The sequence below is a fragment of the Hypanus sabinus genome, chromosome 13, assembly GCF_030144855.1.
Source record: "Hypanus sabinus isolate sHypSab1 chromosome 13, sHypSab1.hap1, whole genome shotgun sequence".
Taxonomy (NCBI): domain Eukaryota; kingdom Metazoa; phylum Chordata; class Chondrichthyes; order Myliobatiformes; family Dasyatidae; genus Hypanus; species Hypanus sabinus.
In genome coordinates, this window is record NC_082718.1 from 53,185,220 (window position 1) to 53,201,163 (window position 15,944).

The 15,944-nt window shown below is 42.0% G+C and overlaps 1 protein-coding gene across 4 annotated transcripts in view; it reads left to right on the plus strand.

Annotated features, from left to right (window-relative positions):
• Positions 1–10,968: 10,968 nt before the first annotated feature.
• The window catches only part of aebp2 (AE binding protein 2), a 76,050-nt gene continuing 71,074 nt past the window's right edge, over positions 10,969–15,944 (plus strand). For 3 of the 4 annotated variants that reach the window (XR_009515379.1, XM_059987636.1, XM_059987637.1), the window contains exon 1: positions 10,970–11,611. Coding sequence is in view for 3 of the 4 variants with exons in the window: in XM_059987636.1 (XP_059843619.1) it covers positions 11,007–11,611 (605 nt within the window). In the remaining variant the exon portion in view is untranslated. Of the gene's footprint in view, positions 11,612–15,944 lie in introns of all 4 variants that reach the window. The other variant, XM_059987635.1, reaches the window with a different exon arrangement.

Consider the following 15,944-nt stretch of genomic DNA (forward strand, 5'->3'; position numbering starts at 1 on the left):
TTGAAAAGCACAAGTCAGGAGATGGATATGAGAAAATTTCCAAGTCACTGAACATCTCTTGGAGTAGTTAGATCAGTCATTAAGAAATGGAAAGAATATGGCACAGCTGTAAATCTGCTTAGAACAGGCCCTCCTCAAAAGCTGAGTGACCATGCAAGAAGCAGACTAGTGAGGGAGGTCACCGAGAACTACGACAACTCTGGAGGAGTTACAAGTTTCAGTGGCTGAGATAGGCGAGACTGCACATACAACAACTATTGTTTGGGTGCTTCACCAGTCACAGCTTTATGGAAAAGTAGCAAAGAGCAAGCCACCATTGGAAAAAAAATCTCACATGGAATCTTGCCTAGAGTTTGCCAGGAGGCTTGGGGAAGACTCTGAATTCAGCTGGAAGAAGGTTCAATGGTCTGATATAACCAAATTGAGCTTTTTGGCCATCAAACTAAATGTTATGTTTAACACCTCATGTTATCAAAAACACATCATCCCTACTGTGAAGCATGGTGGTGGCTGCATCATGCTGTGGGGATGCTTCACAGCGGCAGGCCCCGGAAGGCTTGTGAATGTAGAGGTAAAATGAATGCAACAAAGTACAGGAAAATCCTAGAGGAAAACCTAATGCCGTCTGCAAGAGAACTGCAACTTGGAAGATTTATTTTCGAGGAAGACAACGACCCAAAGCATAAAGCAAAAGCCACACAGGAATGCCTTAAAAACAGAAAGGAGATTGCTAGCAGGTCTTAGTGGAAGATCGTGTTCCAGTACTGAAGGCATATGCTGCAGAAGGAAGGCTATTTGATTATGTTATTAATGACCTGACAGCTGTTCCTATCTCTACATCTCCGGAAGAGGGTAAATACTGAGACTTTTATTCATTTTCAAGAACTGGGTATGGTCAGCAGTTACTGCCCGTCCCTGTTTTATGAAGGAGCTTGCTTATTATGGTTTTATGATAACTTAGCAGTTTTATGGTTCCCATTAATCATTTAGATTTACTTTGCTTTACTTAATTAGCTTCATTTAAATACCCTTGTCATTCTCGAGCTACTGTGTAGCATTGCAACTTGTGCATAACGTTTGTCATTTTGTTCCGTAGTTACTATTCCACTATTACCAAAATCACTAAGAACCAACTCTGACATCATTGCTGTGGATCCACTGCACTCCATTTGCCAATTCTTACAACTTTATTTTTTGTGAAAACTCTAATTTTATCTGTACTTGGGTTGAAAACTTGTTGCTGAAGGATAGTGTGAGTATTTTCTGATTGCTACTGAGAGTCTGCAGAGATATAGATGGGTTAAGTGAGTGGGCAAGGTCTGGCAGCTGGAATACAATGTTGGTAAATGTGAAGTCATCCACTTTGGAAGGAAAAATGGAAGAGCAGATTATTATTTAAATGGTAAAAATTGCAGCATGCTGCTGTGCAGAGGCACTTGGGAGTGCTTGAGAATGAATCACAGAAAATTGGTTTGCAGGTGCAGCAGGCTATCAAGAAGGTAAATGGATGTTGGCCTTCATTGCTAGAGGGATTGAATTTAAGAGCAGGGAGGTCATGCTGCAACTATACAGGGTACTGGTGAGGCTGCACCTGGAGTACTGTGTGCAGTTCTGGTCTCCTTACTTGAGGAAGGCTTTGGAGACGGTGCAGAGGAGGTTCACCAGGTTGATTCCAGAGATGAGGGGGTTAGACCATGAGGAGAGATTGAGTCGCCTGGGATTGTACTAGCTGGAATTCAGAAGAATGAGAGGTGATCTTAAGGAAACATAAAAATATGACAGGGATAGATAAGATAGAGGCAGGAATGTTCTTTCCACTTGTGGGACTAGAACTAGGGGACATTGCCTCAAGATTTGGGGGAGTGGATTTAGGACGATGAGGAGGAACTGTTTTTCCCAGAGAGTGGTGAATCTGTGGAATTCTCTGCCCAATGAAGCAGTGGAGGCTGCCTCAGTAAATATATTTAAGACAAGGTTGGATAGATTTTTGCATAGTAGGGGATTTAAGGTTATGGGAAAAGGCCGGTAGATGGAGATGAGTCCATGGCCAGATCAGCCATGATCTTATTGAATGGCAGAGCAGGCTCGACGGGGCAGCTGGCCTACTCCTGCTCCTATTTCTTATGTTCACTAATAAAGTTAATGTCCTGAAGAGGCCAAGTCAGAGTCCAGATCTCAATCCAATTGAAAATTTGAGGCTGCACTTCTAAAGGGCTGTTCACTCATAATCCCCATGACAGAGCTTGAGCGTTTTGTAAAGAATAGGGAAAAATTTCAGGGCCCAGATATGCAAAGCTGATCCACATAGACTCGGCTGTAACTGCCGCCAAAGGCATCTCTCTAAGACAACTGCATTGCTCCAAAGTGTGCGACATGAGTTCATTCTTACGCTCGGCTATGAGGTTCTATAATGAGTCAACCTATAGCCAGGGAAGTGATGAGCCCCTCCTGTTAGACATTTGAGGTATTTATTTTTTACTCTTTCTAACTTCTCTTCTAATATTTGTATAACTGTGCACTTGTAATGCTACTAAGACACTGTAATTTCCTTTGGGATCAATAGAGTATCTATCTACCAACTAAATTCTCAGTTGAAGGGGGTGAATACATATGCAATCAATTACTTTGTTTTATATTTGTAATTAACTTAGCTCACTTTATAGAGATCTGTTTTCACTTCAACACGCGTCTTTTTCTGTTGATCGGTTTCAAATTAAATCCACTGTGATTTCAATGTTGTAAAACAATAAAGCATGAAAATTTCCAAGAGGGGTTAATATTGTTTATAGGCACAGTACACTGGTTGCCTTCAAACTGTCTTGAGATTTTGGCAATGTCCCTGTCATCCACACTGGTAACAAATTTTGTCATCCAGGTAACACTGAGTTCCTGGGCAGCCTTGCAGCGCCTGGTCCATAGCTTTCTGTCAAAGTGCAGGTCAAGAAACTACTCCAGAAATAAACCTATTATGGTGATAAAGCCTTCTGTGAATATTTATGGTGAGCAACACTTCGGACTCTTCTTTCATTCCAACTGTAGGTAGGTCTCAACTAAGTTCACTTTGCAGCAGTGTTTCCCTCTGGAAAGGTTTTCAAAGATCTCCTCTATCCTGAGCAGAGAGTATTGATCTACTTTCTGTACTGGATTGACTGTGACCTTAAAGTTACCACAGACCCTGGCAGATTAATTCTTCTGGGCTACTAGGAACACTGGTGTTGCCAATGGACTACATACAACCTTGGAAAGAGTTCCTCCAGCCTCCATGTGATCGGGCACACTGGCTACTTTATCACAGATGTTATACGGAACCGGATGGGCTTTGTATAAATTGTGAGTGGCAATTTCATTTAAATCGACTTTACCTTTGATTGGTGTGAGTTTTCCAATGCCATCCATGGATACTGCTGAGGCATCGTCCAGGGGCTATCTCAATTTGCCGTTAGTTGACTCTATTGCAGGGGATGTGGCATGCAAATTGTGGATGGATCTCCAATCACATTTTAGTTGTCTCAACCAATCATGGCCCCACAATGCTGCCCTTCCTGTCTTTACCAAATAAGCCCAATGTGGCTTATTGGTTGTTGTATTTCACTGTTATGAATGCCATTCCCACAGGACTTATCTTTTACGTTCACCGACATCTTTAACCTCTCGAATCGGCAGTCTGAGGTACCCACCTGACTTAAGCATCCTGCAATTATACTCCTGGCTAAGAAGAACATGGTTACCTGCCTCAATGTCTATCATCCGGTACCACTTACATACACAGGGATGAAGTGTTTTGAGAGGTTAGTGATGAAACATATCAACCGGATCCACTCCCATTGCCTACCAGCACAACAGGTCCACAGCAGATGCCAGCTTATTGGCTCTTCATTCAAAATCTGGACAGCAAAGGTGCTTACACCTGGATGCTCTTAATCAACCAACACTCAGCATTTGATATTATGATCCCCTCAAAGCTAATTAATAAACTTCAAGAGCTTGGCCTCAATACCTCCTTGTGCAATTGGATCCTCAATTTCCTCACTTGCAGACCCTAGTTAGTTCAGATTGGCAACAACATCTCTCCACAATTTTCCTCAGTGCATGTACACCACAACCCTGCTTTACTCGCTTTACACTTATAACTGTGTGACTAAGCACAGCTCTGATGCCATATTTAAGTTTGCTGATGCTACCACTGTCGTCGGTGGTGATGAATCAGCATGTATAGGAGGCAGACTGAAAATCTGTCTGAGTGGTGCCACAATAACAACCTCTTACTCAATGTCAGCAAGACCAGGGAGATGATTATTGACTTCAGGAGGAGGAAACCAGAGGGCCATGAGGAGGTCCATATGTCATCGAGATATCCGGGGTGGATAGGGTCAACAGCTTTAAATTTCTTGGTGTTATCACTTCAGAGGCCCTCTCCTGGACCCAGTATGTATATGTAATTATGAAGAAAGCACAGTAGCACTTCTACTTCCTGAGAAGTTTGTGAAAGTTTGGCATGACATCTAAAACATGAACAGATTTCAAAAGATGTGTGGTGGACAGTATATTGACTAGTTGCATCGCAGCCTGGTATAGAAATACCAATGCCATTGAATTGTAAATCCTACATGAAATCATAGATATAGCCCAGTCCATCACCGGTAAAGCTATTGAGCACATCTACATGGAGCGCTGTTACGAGAAAGCAGCATCCATCAGCCCCACTACCCAGGTCATGCTCTCTTCTCACTGCTGCCATCTGGAAGAAATACAGGAGCCTCAGGACTCACACCACCAGTTCAGGAACAGTTGTTACCCCTTAACTATCAAGCCTTTGAACCAAAGGGGATAGCTTCACTCAACTTTAGTTGCCCCTTCACTGAACTGTTCCCACAACCTATGGACTCATATTCAAGGACTCTTCATCTGATGTTCTTGATATTTCTTTCTCTTTCTTTCTGTACTTGCACAGTTAGTTGTCTTTCACACACTGGTCGAATGCTCAAGTTGATGAGGTCTTTCATTGATTCTATTATGGTTATTATCTTATTATGGATTTATTGAATATGCCCATAAGAAAATGAATCCCAGGTTGTACATATTGATATATACGTACTTAGATAATAAATTTACTTTGAACTTTTATCACCTGGTACTCACTGTTAATGAAATCTGAATTTCGTCTGTTTTCTGGCTTTTTGAAAAAAAAAACTCAACATCTCACTGCACTTTTGAAGTAAAGAAATGTTTTTTTTAACATGAACGCCTCACTGTTTGCAAAGAAATAAAAACAAGTTGCGCCTCTTTTTTTAACTTGAACATCTCCCTTCACTTCAACAGGTAGCTAGTCATCTCAGGTACATTTTGAAACTTCATCTTTGCCACAATTATGTTTTATAACTCTAATACTGATGAAAAGAAAAATACAGGAAACTAGGATAAATGTGTTCTCTTCATTTTTACTTTAGTGAGATGTGTGCACTTATGATGTGGTGGCATAATAATGTAAGACATTCACATAATTTTACATATAACCTGTAATGAATTATTTAAACAAACAAGGCATGGTTAATCAAACATTGTATTTACAACATTACTCAACTATTCTTGAAATATTAAATACACAACAGAACTCAGTGGATCAGGCAGCATTGGGAATCAGTTTGTGGCTAGACCTTGCCCATAAATGGACTTTGAATGGTAAGTGGCTGATAGTGGTGACATTCAGCAAGTGGAAGTGGCATTCATGGCATTATCTTTGCCAGTTCCCCCCCCCCCCCCCCCCCACCCAAGAACATTCTGAGGTCCCCAGTGAACAGAAGCACTCCTTGGAGGCTGCATATTACTTAAGATACTGAGACAATATTTTTCAACATTTTGGAATTTCAAACTACACCAACACAGATTCAAAATAAGGCATCACCTATTTGAGGAAGAACAGCTTCTCCCAGAGGGTCATTAACACCCCATTCCAGAGGCTGTATCACCTGATGAAGTCAAGGCTGAGAGAGGCTTGTTTGTCTACAGAAGAGTGAGTCAGAGGTTGTGGGGAATAAACAAAATATTAGAGCCTGAGACCACTATCACTTTTGTGTAACGGCTTGAGGCCTGCACTTGTTTTTGTATAAAATTATTAGCATAAGGTGACTGTGTTTTCAAAGACATGGAGTGTCAGCATATTAAATTACCAGGATTGGAAATCTAGAACTTGCAACATCTTAAAGGGGAAATCTTTAACAGCCTAGATTTTAACCATTAAGAGACCACTTTATTAGGAACAGCTGTACATTAATGCAATCAGCCAATCACATGGGGGCAATTTGATGCATAAAAAGCATGCAGGCATAGTCAAAAGGTTATGTTGTCAAATACTAGAATGTGGAAGAAATGAGATATAAGTGACTTTGACTCTGGAATGATTGTTGGTTCCAGACAGGGTCAGTTAAGTATCACAGAAACTGCTGATCTTCTGGGATTTTCACACACAACCGTCTCTAGACTTTATAGAGAATGGCGTGAAAAGCAACTTTAAAAATCCAATGACCAGCATTTCTGTGAGTGAACATGTTGTTAATGAGAGAAGTGAGAAGAGAGTGGCCAGACTGGTTCAAAGTGACAGCAACTCAAGTAATCACGTGTAACAACAGTGGTGTACAGAACGTCTTTGAACACGCAACATATTGAACCTTGAAGTGGAAGGGCTACAGCTGCAGAAGACCACAAGCATCCAATCAGTGGCTACTTTGTTAGGTACAAGAAGTACAGTATCTCAGTACTGAGTGTATATCAAATATGCACATAGTTACTAAAGGTGTGATATCATACAATTGAAACCACTGAAATTGTGTGTGAATAATAGTGATGTTGTTCAGACTCGTTCAAGCAGTTGTCAGAGGGAGTTCAAAGATGACAAAGTGCACAAGTTATATGCAGTGTGAGGTTTAAGCAGACAGTCAATTGCATTGGTTCTGTGTCCCTCACTCTGACCTACCTCCTTACATCTAATGAACCATGTATTCCTGCTCAAACAGTCCAGGACCCTGCCCACACTTTCTATCACCTATGCCATCCTTGTTCCTTGAGGACACAACCCCACTCTCTCTCCTCTGATACTCTCCCTCCTCACTCTGTTGATACCATTTCTCTCTCTTCTAACACTGTACCTTCTCACCCCTATAATACTTTTATTCTCTCTCACCCCTTTCAAATAATGCTACATCTAGTCTGCTTTCCAATACACTGACCTCCTCTCTTTCTGTCCTGTCTTCCACTCTGATCATCTCTTCCTTCTCTTCCCTCTTGCTTCTTTCTTTGATACCTCATCCTCTCCTCCCCCAGTAGCCTGAACCCACTTTCATCCCACAGACAGTCTTTGTTTCACTCCAAAACCAGCTTCTCTCTTCTCTAATACCAATCCCCTCTTCGTTACCTAGTTTGCTCCCTTCCTTCTGCTACCCTCTGCTCTCTTTGGCATCCTATCCTCCAATGGTTTGTCCTCCATTCCCTGATCCCCTCATCTAAACTATTAGTATCCCTGACCCTCATTGATCCCTGTTCTTCTCCCTTTAATGTTCCTGCTCAATCCTAGTTGCTTTTCCTTCTTATTCCCATGCCCTCTTCCATGTCCCATGGATCCATTCCTCACAGTTCCAACAGGATCTCCATCCACTTACATGAAATGCTGAAGGAACTTAGCAGGTCAGAGAGCATCTATGGAAATGAATGAACAGTTGATGTTTACAGCTAAGACTCTTCTTCAGGACTGGAAATGAAAGGGGAACATATGAGAATAAAAAGGTAAAGGGACAAATGCTAACAACTATTCTTTTCTCTGGCCACATGGCTACACATTGAATACTGACCACAGTGAATATGCTTAAAAATTACTTGATTGCTCATAAAGCATGAAAAATAATATTACTTCTATGTGTAATGCTGGCAATCCTCTTCAACCTGAAGAGCTTATCTTATTTGACAACACAATTGTAGCACACCCTTTTCTACCTTCAAAAGCTAAGAACTTTTCTGGTTCCTGTTTCTAATTATTGCTCCTCCTCACCATCTGCCTTCTTGATCAATGCTCAATGTTTAATGTGGTTGCAAAAGTTGCTGTGAATATGACAAACACAGAAGAATTGTACACAACCCTACCATCTTCAAAGTCTGCGTGAAACAAGCTCCAAGTTTGCTTAACATTTCCTCCATGCAGTTACTCTTGTTTCATTTGAAAATTTTTTCATCCACATTTTCTACCTGGGCTCATCCATTTATTTGCATCCACTCAGTACAAGCCTAGACAGCTCATAGGGATGGTCTTTAAGGCGTACCACATTTCAAAACTGAGCTGATCAGCTTGTACTACATACCAAAAAAAAAAGGTGTGACCAAAACAGAAAGTCTCTCAGCATCAGTTGATACTAAATCCTCATTAACTTGAAGACAAAATCCCCCCAAGACACAGGAGTGGATCGTTAAGGATGTGGTTCCAGGGTATTTGGATGCACATGACAGAACAGGCCAAAGTCAGCATGGTTTCCTTAAGGGAAAATCTTACCTGACAAATCTGCTGGAATTCTTTGGAAAAAAATAACAAGTAGGATAGACAAAGGAGAACTGGTGGATATTATGTACTTGGATTTCCAGAAGACCTTTGACAAGGTGCCAGAAATGAGGCTGCTTAACAAGCTATGAACCCTTGGTATTACAGGAAACATACTAGCATGGATAGAACATTGGCTGATTGGCAGGAAGCAAAGACTGGGAGTAAAGGGAGCCTTTACTGGTTGGCTGCTGGTGACTAGTGGTGTTCCACAGGTGTCTGTGTTGGAACCGCTTCTTTTTTGGGTTATATATCAATATTTTAGATGATGGAATTGATGGCTATGTGGCCAAATACAAAGATAGGTGGAAGGGGAGGTAGTGTTGAGGAATTAGACAATCTACAGAAGGACTTAGACAGACAAGGCAAATGGCAAAGAAGTGGCAGATGGATTACACTGTTTGGAAGTGAATGATCATGCTCTTTGGTAGAAGAAATAAAAGCATAGACCATTTCCTAAATGGAGTGAAAATTCAAAAAATCAGAGGTGCAAGGGTACATGGGAGTCCTTGTGCAAGATTCCTCAAAGGTTAATATGCAGGTTGAGTCGGTGGTGAGAAAGACAAATGCAATGTTACAATTCATTTCAAGAGGTCTAGAATATAACAGTAAGGATGTATTGTTGAGTCTTATAAGTCCCTGGTGAGAGCCCCTTATCTAAGAAAGGACGTGTTGACATTGGAGAGGGTCCAAAGGAGTTTCATGAAAATGATCCCAGGATTGAAAGGCTTATCCTATGAGAAGTGCTTCATGGCTCTGGGCCGGTACTCACTGGAATCCAGAAGAATGAGGGGGGGGGGGATCTCATTGAAACCTTAGAATGTTGAAAGGCCTAGATATAGTGGATGTCAAGAGGACATTTTCGATGGTAGGGGGAGTTTCAGACCAGAGGACACAGCCTCTGAATTTAGGGGCATCCATTTACAATGATGAGGAGGAATTTCTTTAACGAGAGAGTAGTTAACCTATGGAATTTGTTGCTAAGGGTGGCTGAGGTGGCCAAGTTATTTAGTATATTTAAGGCAGGCATTGATAGATTCGTGACTAGTTAGGGCATGAAGGAATATGGAGAGAAGGCAGGAGATTGGGCTGAAAGGGAAATGGATCAGCCATGATGAAAAGATGGAGCAGACTCAATGGACAAAATGGCCTACTTCTTCTCCTATATCTTATGGTCTAAAGTGAACACAACTGCTCTTTCCTGAGGGGAAAATGCAACCATTCGTGGCGAGATTCAGTTTGGGTTGAATCAGACTCAGATTAATTGTCATTGTCTTATATAACATTAAGTATATTGTTCTGTGGCAAGAGTACAGTGGGAAAACATAAAATTACAATAAATTACCAAAATATAGAGCAAATAAAGAGGAGTAGTGTTTATAGACTATTCAGAAATTTGATAGTGGAAGGGAAGAATGTTTCTGAGTTATTGCGTGTGGGTCTTCAGGTATCTGGACCTCCTCCCTGATGGTAGTAATGAGACAGTCCTTAATAATGGATGCTGCCTTTTTGAGGCACCATCTCATGAAAGTGTCCTCGAAGCCTATGGTGGATCTGGCTGAGTCTACAAACTCCCCAGCTTCTTGCAATCCTGTACATTAGAGGCTCCATATCAGGCTCTCCACCATGGAAGAATCTTTGGTGACATACCAAATCACCTTAAAAATCTAATGAAATATTGGTGCAGGCCTATCTTCTATGTGATTGCATCTATGTGTTGAGCCCAGGATAGATCCTTGGAGATGCTGATGCCCAGGGACTTAAAGCTGCTCACTCCTCAGTGTGTTCTCCTGACTTCCCCTTTTAAAGTCAGTCGCATCTTTCGTCTTGCTGAAATTGAGTGCCACGTTGTTGTTGTGACACCAAACAACCAGCTGACATATCTCACTCCTGTATACACTGTCGCCATTTGAGTTTCTAATCATCAAATTTACAGATAGCGCTTATGCTGGCCGAAGCATCAGTTGTAGGTGTGGACAGAATAGAGCTGTGGGCTCAGCGTGTATTCTGTAGGTGAGGACTTGTTGGAAGGTCCAAAGGAAAAGGTTGAAAAAGGGTAGCTGGCTCCCATCAAACAGGTTCAGCTCAGTTTCTATTGAAGCAGCCAACCACCACTACAAATTGGAAGCCTACAACTTGTGTTGTGTCAATGAAAACAAATCAAACAAGATTTAATATCATTTGATAAAAAGTTGCACAAGTGGTCACTAATTCCGATAAATTACGGCCTGTTGCCGTAACTACTAGGCAAGTCTTGATCAAAATAGTGGATGGTCTTAAAGGTTCCTCGCTCACATCTCACCTCTCCGCCCGCCTGGCCACGCTGTTTTGAAAGCGTTGCGCGGTCGGCCTTGGCGGTCGGGCCTCCGTCGTGCTCTGTAGCGCAGGCGCGGCACGTGACCCGCCAAAGCTGTAGCCGCGCTGAGAAATGGCCGCAGCCGCCGCTCCGTCAGCCGCCTGCGGCCCCGCAGTTCCTCTGGCTGAGACTCACCTGTCCCCCGGCGCCCAGAGCGAGCAGTCGGCTGCGGCAGCCGCGCTGCTGAACGGCGCGGCGGTAGTGGCATCAGGTGGTAAGAGCTGCCGCGCGGAAGCGAAGAGCGGCGGCCGTTGCCAGGCCTCGAAGCAGCGGCGGCGGCGGGAGGAGGACGAGGACGAGGACGACGAGCCGGTGGAGGAGGATGACGAAGATGAGGAGGAAGACGACGAGGAGGAAGAGGATGACGAGGACGACGAAGAAGAGAGCGAACCTGGCGGTCCCCGCAGGGCCCGTGCCCACTCCGCCGGCGGACAGCCCACGTCCCCGAACACGCACCGGCCCCAGGGCCCGGTCCGCGGTCCCCAGCACCAGCAGGCGGCGAACGCGGCGTCCAGAACCGGAGCCAGGGGCGGCCAGCAGCAGCAGCAGCAACAACAGCAACAGCAGCACCAGCGCGGACGGGACGAGACGGCAGCACCGGCCTCCGGCAACAGGAGGCAGAGTTTGGAGAACTCGTCGGACGGCGAGCCGCTCAGCCGCATGGACTCGGAGGACAGGTGAGAAGTCGGGGTTAGGTCTCGGGCTCTGTGGAACAACTTGGGATTCTGGGACGAAGGTGTGGGGAGAGGACATCCATCGGTGTAAAATGAACCGCGCCCACCCCTTCTCTTCCGCCCCCCTACCCGGTCCAGCGTTCATCTTCGCCTCGCTGTTAAGCTTCAGTGACGAGACCAAGTTCAATAGTTTGTCCCAAACTCATTCACCCAGCTTCCTGAGAAGATGCAACAGCCTTTCCCCACGCTCTGTATTGTTCCTCGGCTCCACGCCAGCTCTTTCCCTCCTCGTCTTTCAAGAGTCGACTCTGCTCTGAACGCCCCTTGTGTTTTCCCTTTCGTGTTCTGTGTGGAAAGTTTGAACTCCTTCCGTCATTTTGTTTGAGTGGACACTTGTAGGCAGCGTAAATAGATTTGGAAAACTGATTTAAAACTGCTTTACGTTAGCAATTCGTCTATTTGGTAATGGAGTTTTGAGACGTAATTTTCAGATGAAATGGCGGTTTCGATGTTGAATGGAAATTCCCAAGTTTGTACTAAATGAGCATGTGAGTGTGATTTGGGTCTCAATCGTTTATCCTAGAATTGCCCACTGTGTACACACGAAGATCAAAATGCTGCAAGTGTTGTTTCAGGCATCATTGGTCCCCGGAGTAGGATTAGAATTCTGAAATAGCATTTAGTGTAATTAGTAATGCTCATTTTGGAGTTATGCTTGTTTTGCATTTTGAACATGAGTGTGATTTTTGTCAGTTCTGGTAAACTTGCATCTGGCTCATGTAGTGGCCTAAGTACAGTACATAAGCATGTAGGTAATACAATTTGACATCAATTTGAGCGAGTGCTGTATTATCAGAACCTCCCTCTTTTAGTTGAGACCCTGAACAAAAAAATAGGCTTTCTTCAGGAAGAGGGATTTCACTTTTAGCCAAATTAAGTTTCCTTTCTAACTAGCAGTTAAAACATAACTGTTAACCTGGTAGATTATTTGATTTTCTATGTAAGCAGTCAGGTTATAGGAATAATGTGCAGATTGTGAAGTGTTATGCTGTGTAACGAAAATCGACCTGAATGCCTGGGATGAAAATAGGAGAAACAGAATTTCAAAGTTACTGGCGTTTTGGGCATTTGACATGGTAGGGAATTTAATTTATCTCTTAACTTTTGGGATGTGGTGCAGTTTATTCAAATAGTTGCAATGTGTTAGTAAATAAACTAGCCTATACATGTGTAAATCTCCAGAGAAAAGTCTTGTCATTTGTGACCTGTTATCTGGAGTTTGATCATAAGTAGTGATTGCAAGAAGTGATTGACTATTTTGAAATTGAATCAAATTGTTTTACGTCTTTAATATGGTTTACTACACTTTTGTTAATCTCATGATTTAAACAGTTGTAGAAGTTTGAAACTTCCACAGACTGATCACAGTTAACTAATTCATGTGAAAATTGTTTTCTCCCATCTCATTCATCAAATTGAATATTTTAATCTGTACAGCTGTGGGTAGGAGGGTGTAAAATGATGATTTACCATAATTTTTGACACAGATTTGCTGAAGTTGCCAGCAATTGACTCGGTTATCAGTGCAAAATGTTTACATCCTTTTCAAAAACCAGTTTCCCTTGTGCATTCTTTCCAGCTGGATATTTTGGATGAGACTATTACCTGCATTCAAAACTGTCTTTTTCTGCAGGTTTTCATTCTTTATGACAGTGCAGTGTAAATAAAAGGAGATTATTTTTGTTCAGAGGGTGAGACGATGTTACTATGTAAACATGATATTGAGTTTGACAATTGTGAGCTAGATCTAACAGCTGATTGGGCTGTTTAGAGAATGTTCAAGGATGTTCTGGAAATTGCTGATACACTTGAACATATGGAGAGAAAATCAGAATCAGGTTTATTATCACCGGCATGTGATGTAAAATATTTTAATTTAGCAGCAGCAGTTCAGTGCAATACGTAATCTAGCAGAGAAAATAATAATAATAAATAAACAAGTAAATCAATTGAATATATTGAATAGATTAAAAAATGTGCAGAAATACTGTATACAGCCGTCCCTTGGTATCCGCGGGGGATTGGTTCCGCGGATACCAAAATCCGCAGATGCTCAAGTCCCTTATATAAGATGGCATGGTATTTGCATATAACCTACGCACATCCTCCTGTATACTTTAGATCATCTCTACATTACTTATAATACCTAATACAATGTAAATGCTTTGTAAATAGTTGTTATACTGTATTGTTTAGGGAATAATGACAAGGTGTTCAGAACAGACGCAACCATCATAGCTCTTCTGGGAACGCTGATGCTGCCTCGGCATCAGCCAATGCCGATTCTCCTGTGATTTTTAAGTTCTTGAGGCTGTGGCACTTTACATAGCTAGCCAGCCATCCCTTACCAGCCTTAAACTCCTTTCTCTTGCTCACAACACAGCTAGCGAACGAACGAGATGCAAGGCAAACAATGCTCGAACAATGAGTGCTGGAGAGAGACTGAGGATCTGTGAAATGGTGGGAGGCTACAGCAGGGTACGCTTGTACATCATTTCTTGTGGATTCAGCGTAGTGCTTGGCGCGCAGCAAATTCAAGTTTTGTTTTTGGAACTTTCTGGAATTTTTTTCCGAATATTTTCGATCCACAGTTGGTTGAATCTGCGGATGCAGAATCTGCAGATACGGAGGTCCGACTGTATTAAAAAAAAAGTGAGGTAGTGGCCATTTAGGAATCAGATGGCAGCGGGGAAGAAGCTGTACCTGAATTGCTGAGTGTGTACCTTCAGGCTTCTGTACCTCCTACCTGATGATAACAGTGAGAAAAGGGCATGCCCTGGGTGCTGAAGGTCTTTAATAATGGATGCTGCCTTTCTGAGACATCATTCCCTGAAGATGTCCTGGGTACTTTGTAGACTCGTACCCAAGATGGAGCTGACTAGATTTACAACCTTCTGCAGCTTCTTTTGGTCATGTGCAGTAGTTCCTCCATACCAGACAGTGATGCAGCTTGTCAAAGTGCTTTCCATGGTACAACTGTTGAAGTTTTTGAGTGTATTTGTTGACATGCCAAATCTCTTCAAACTCCTAATAAAGTATAGCTGCTGCCTTGCCTTCTTTATAACTTTTAAACCACCTTTTGAGAGTAAAATACTGAGGAATTTATGCATTTATGTGAGATGTTCTTTCTCTTCCACTCCCTCCAACCTCCATTTTATCTAGAGCTTGTGTAAAGTTGAAATGAGGATACAAATTTATGTGGGCATACCTTGACTGGTCATAGTGCATTTCAGTCCCTTTGTCTGCATTGTCCATTATTTCTGCATAGTTTTAAATACTTGCGGTTTTTTCCCCCTAAATGAAACATTTTTGGAACTAAATTATTGAGTTGAAATTTCAGATCTCTCATTCTAAGGAATAATAATTTTTGAATGTTGCCATGTCATCTTGAATGTTTCAGACGGAATCATCCTGAGCATTATATTGATTCTTGTCATTAAGATACAAATCCTGGTTTGGTGTGGAGAACCACAAGGAAGCAATAGAAAACAAGGTTTGATGTTCAGTGTATTCAGGTTTGGAGGGAATTCAACAAGAAAATGATGGTAAACCATGTGACCAAATGAAACCTCTTTTTGAATTAATGAAAGCCAAGGCCTGTCAGCAAATCGCATCCAAGCAGTCAACAAGAATAGACTTATGAACAAAAAGCTGAAGGCAAAGATTGATTAATTTCAAGCTATCCTCCATATATTCAAATATATAATCATGCCCCTGTATATGAAACATCTTATTAGTGTAAAGTGCATAGATATTACTTTAAAAGCAAGCAGTCATTGAAGGATTAAATTTGCCTGTTTGACACACTAAACCTGCAAAATATCATTGAAATCAGAGGCAAGGATAATTAGAGAATTTGGTTTGAGATGAATATTTCTAAGGAAGCCAAGAGGTGACTAGGTGTTGTGAAAACAAGTGGTTGCTTGTCTTGGGATATTGCAAATGTTGTCTTTGAGCAACCCTTATCTTGTGGGTTAGCAGCCACAAAATTACAATTGTTCTTTCAAAAGAAAAAGATACTCATGGCATTTAAAATATGGAGGATTTTTTGAGTGTACAGTTTGAAATCTATGCTTGCAATGTATTCCTGTGCAAAGCCATCATGTGGTTTCTAAATACGGCCTTGAAATTTTGATATCAGAATGACACTATTTGGCCTATCTTCCCTCCCAGTAATCTGAGTTGTTTTAAGAGAAAGGAAAGTGTGATTTACCTTGTACTCCAATGGCCCCTTTTTAAAAAACATAATTGCTTAGTTAAAAGTCATCTGGTATAT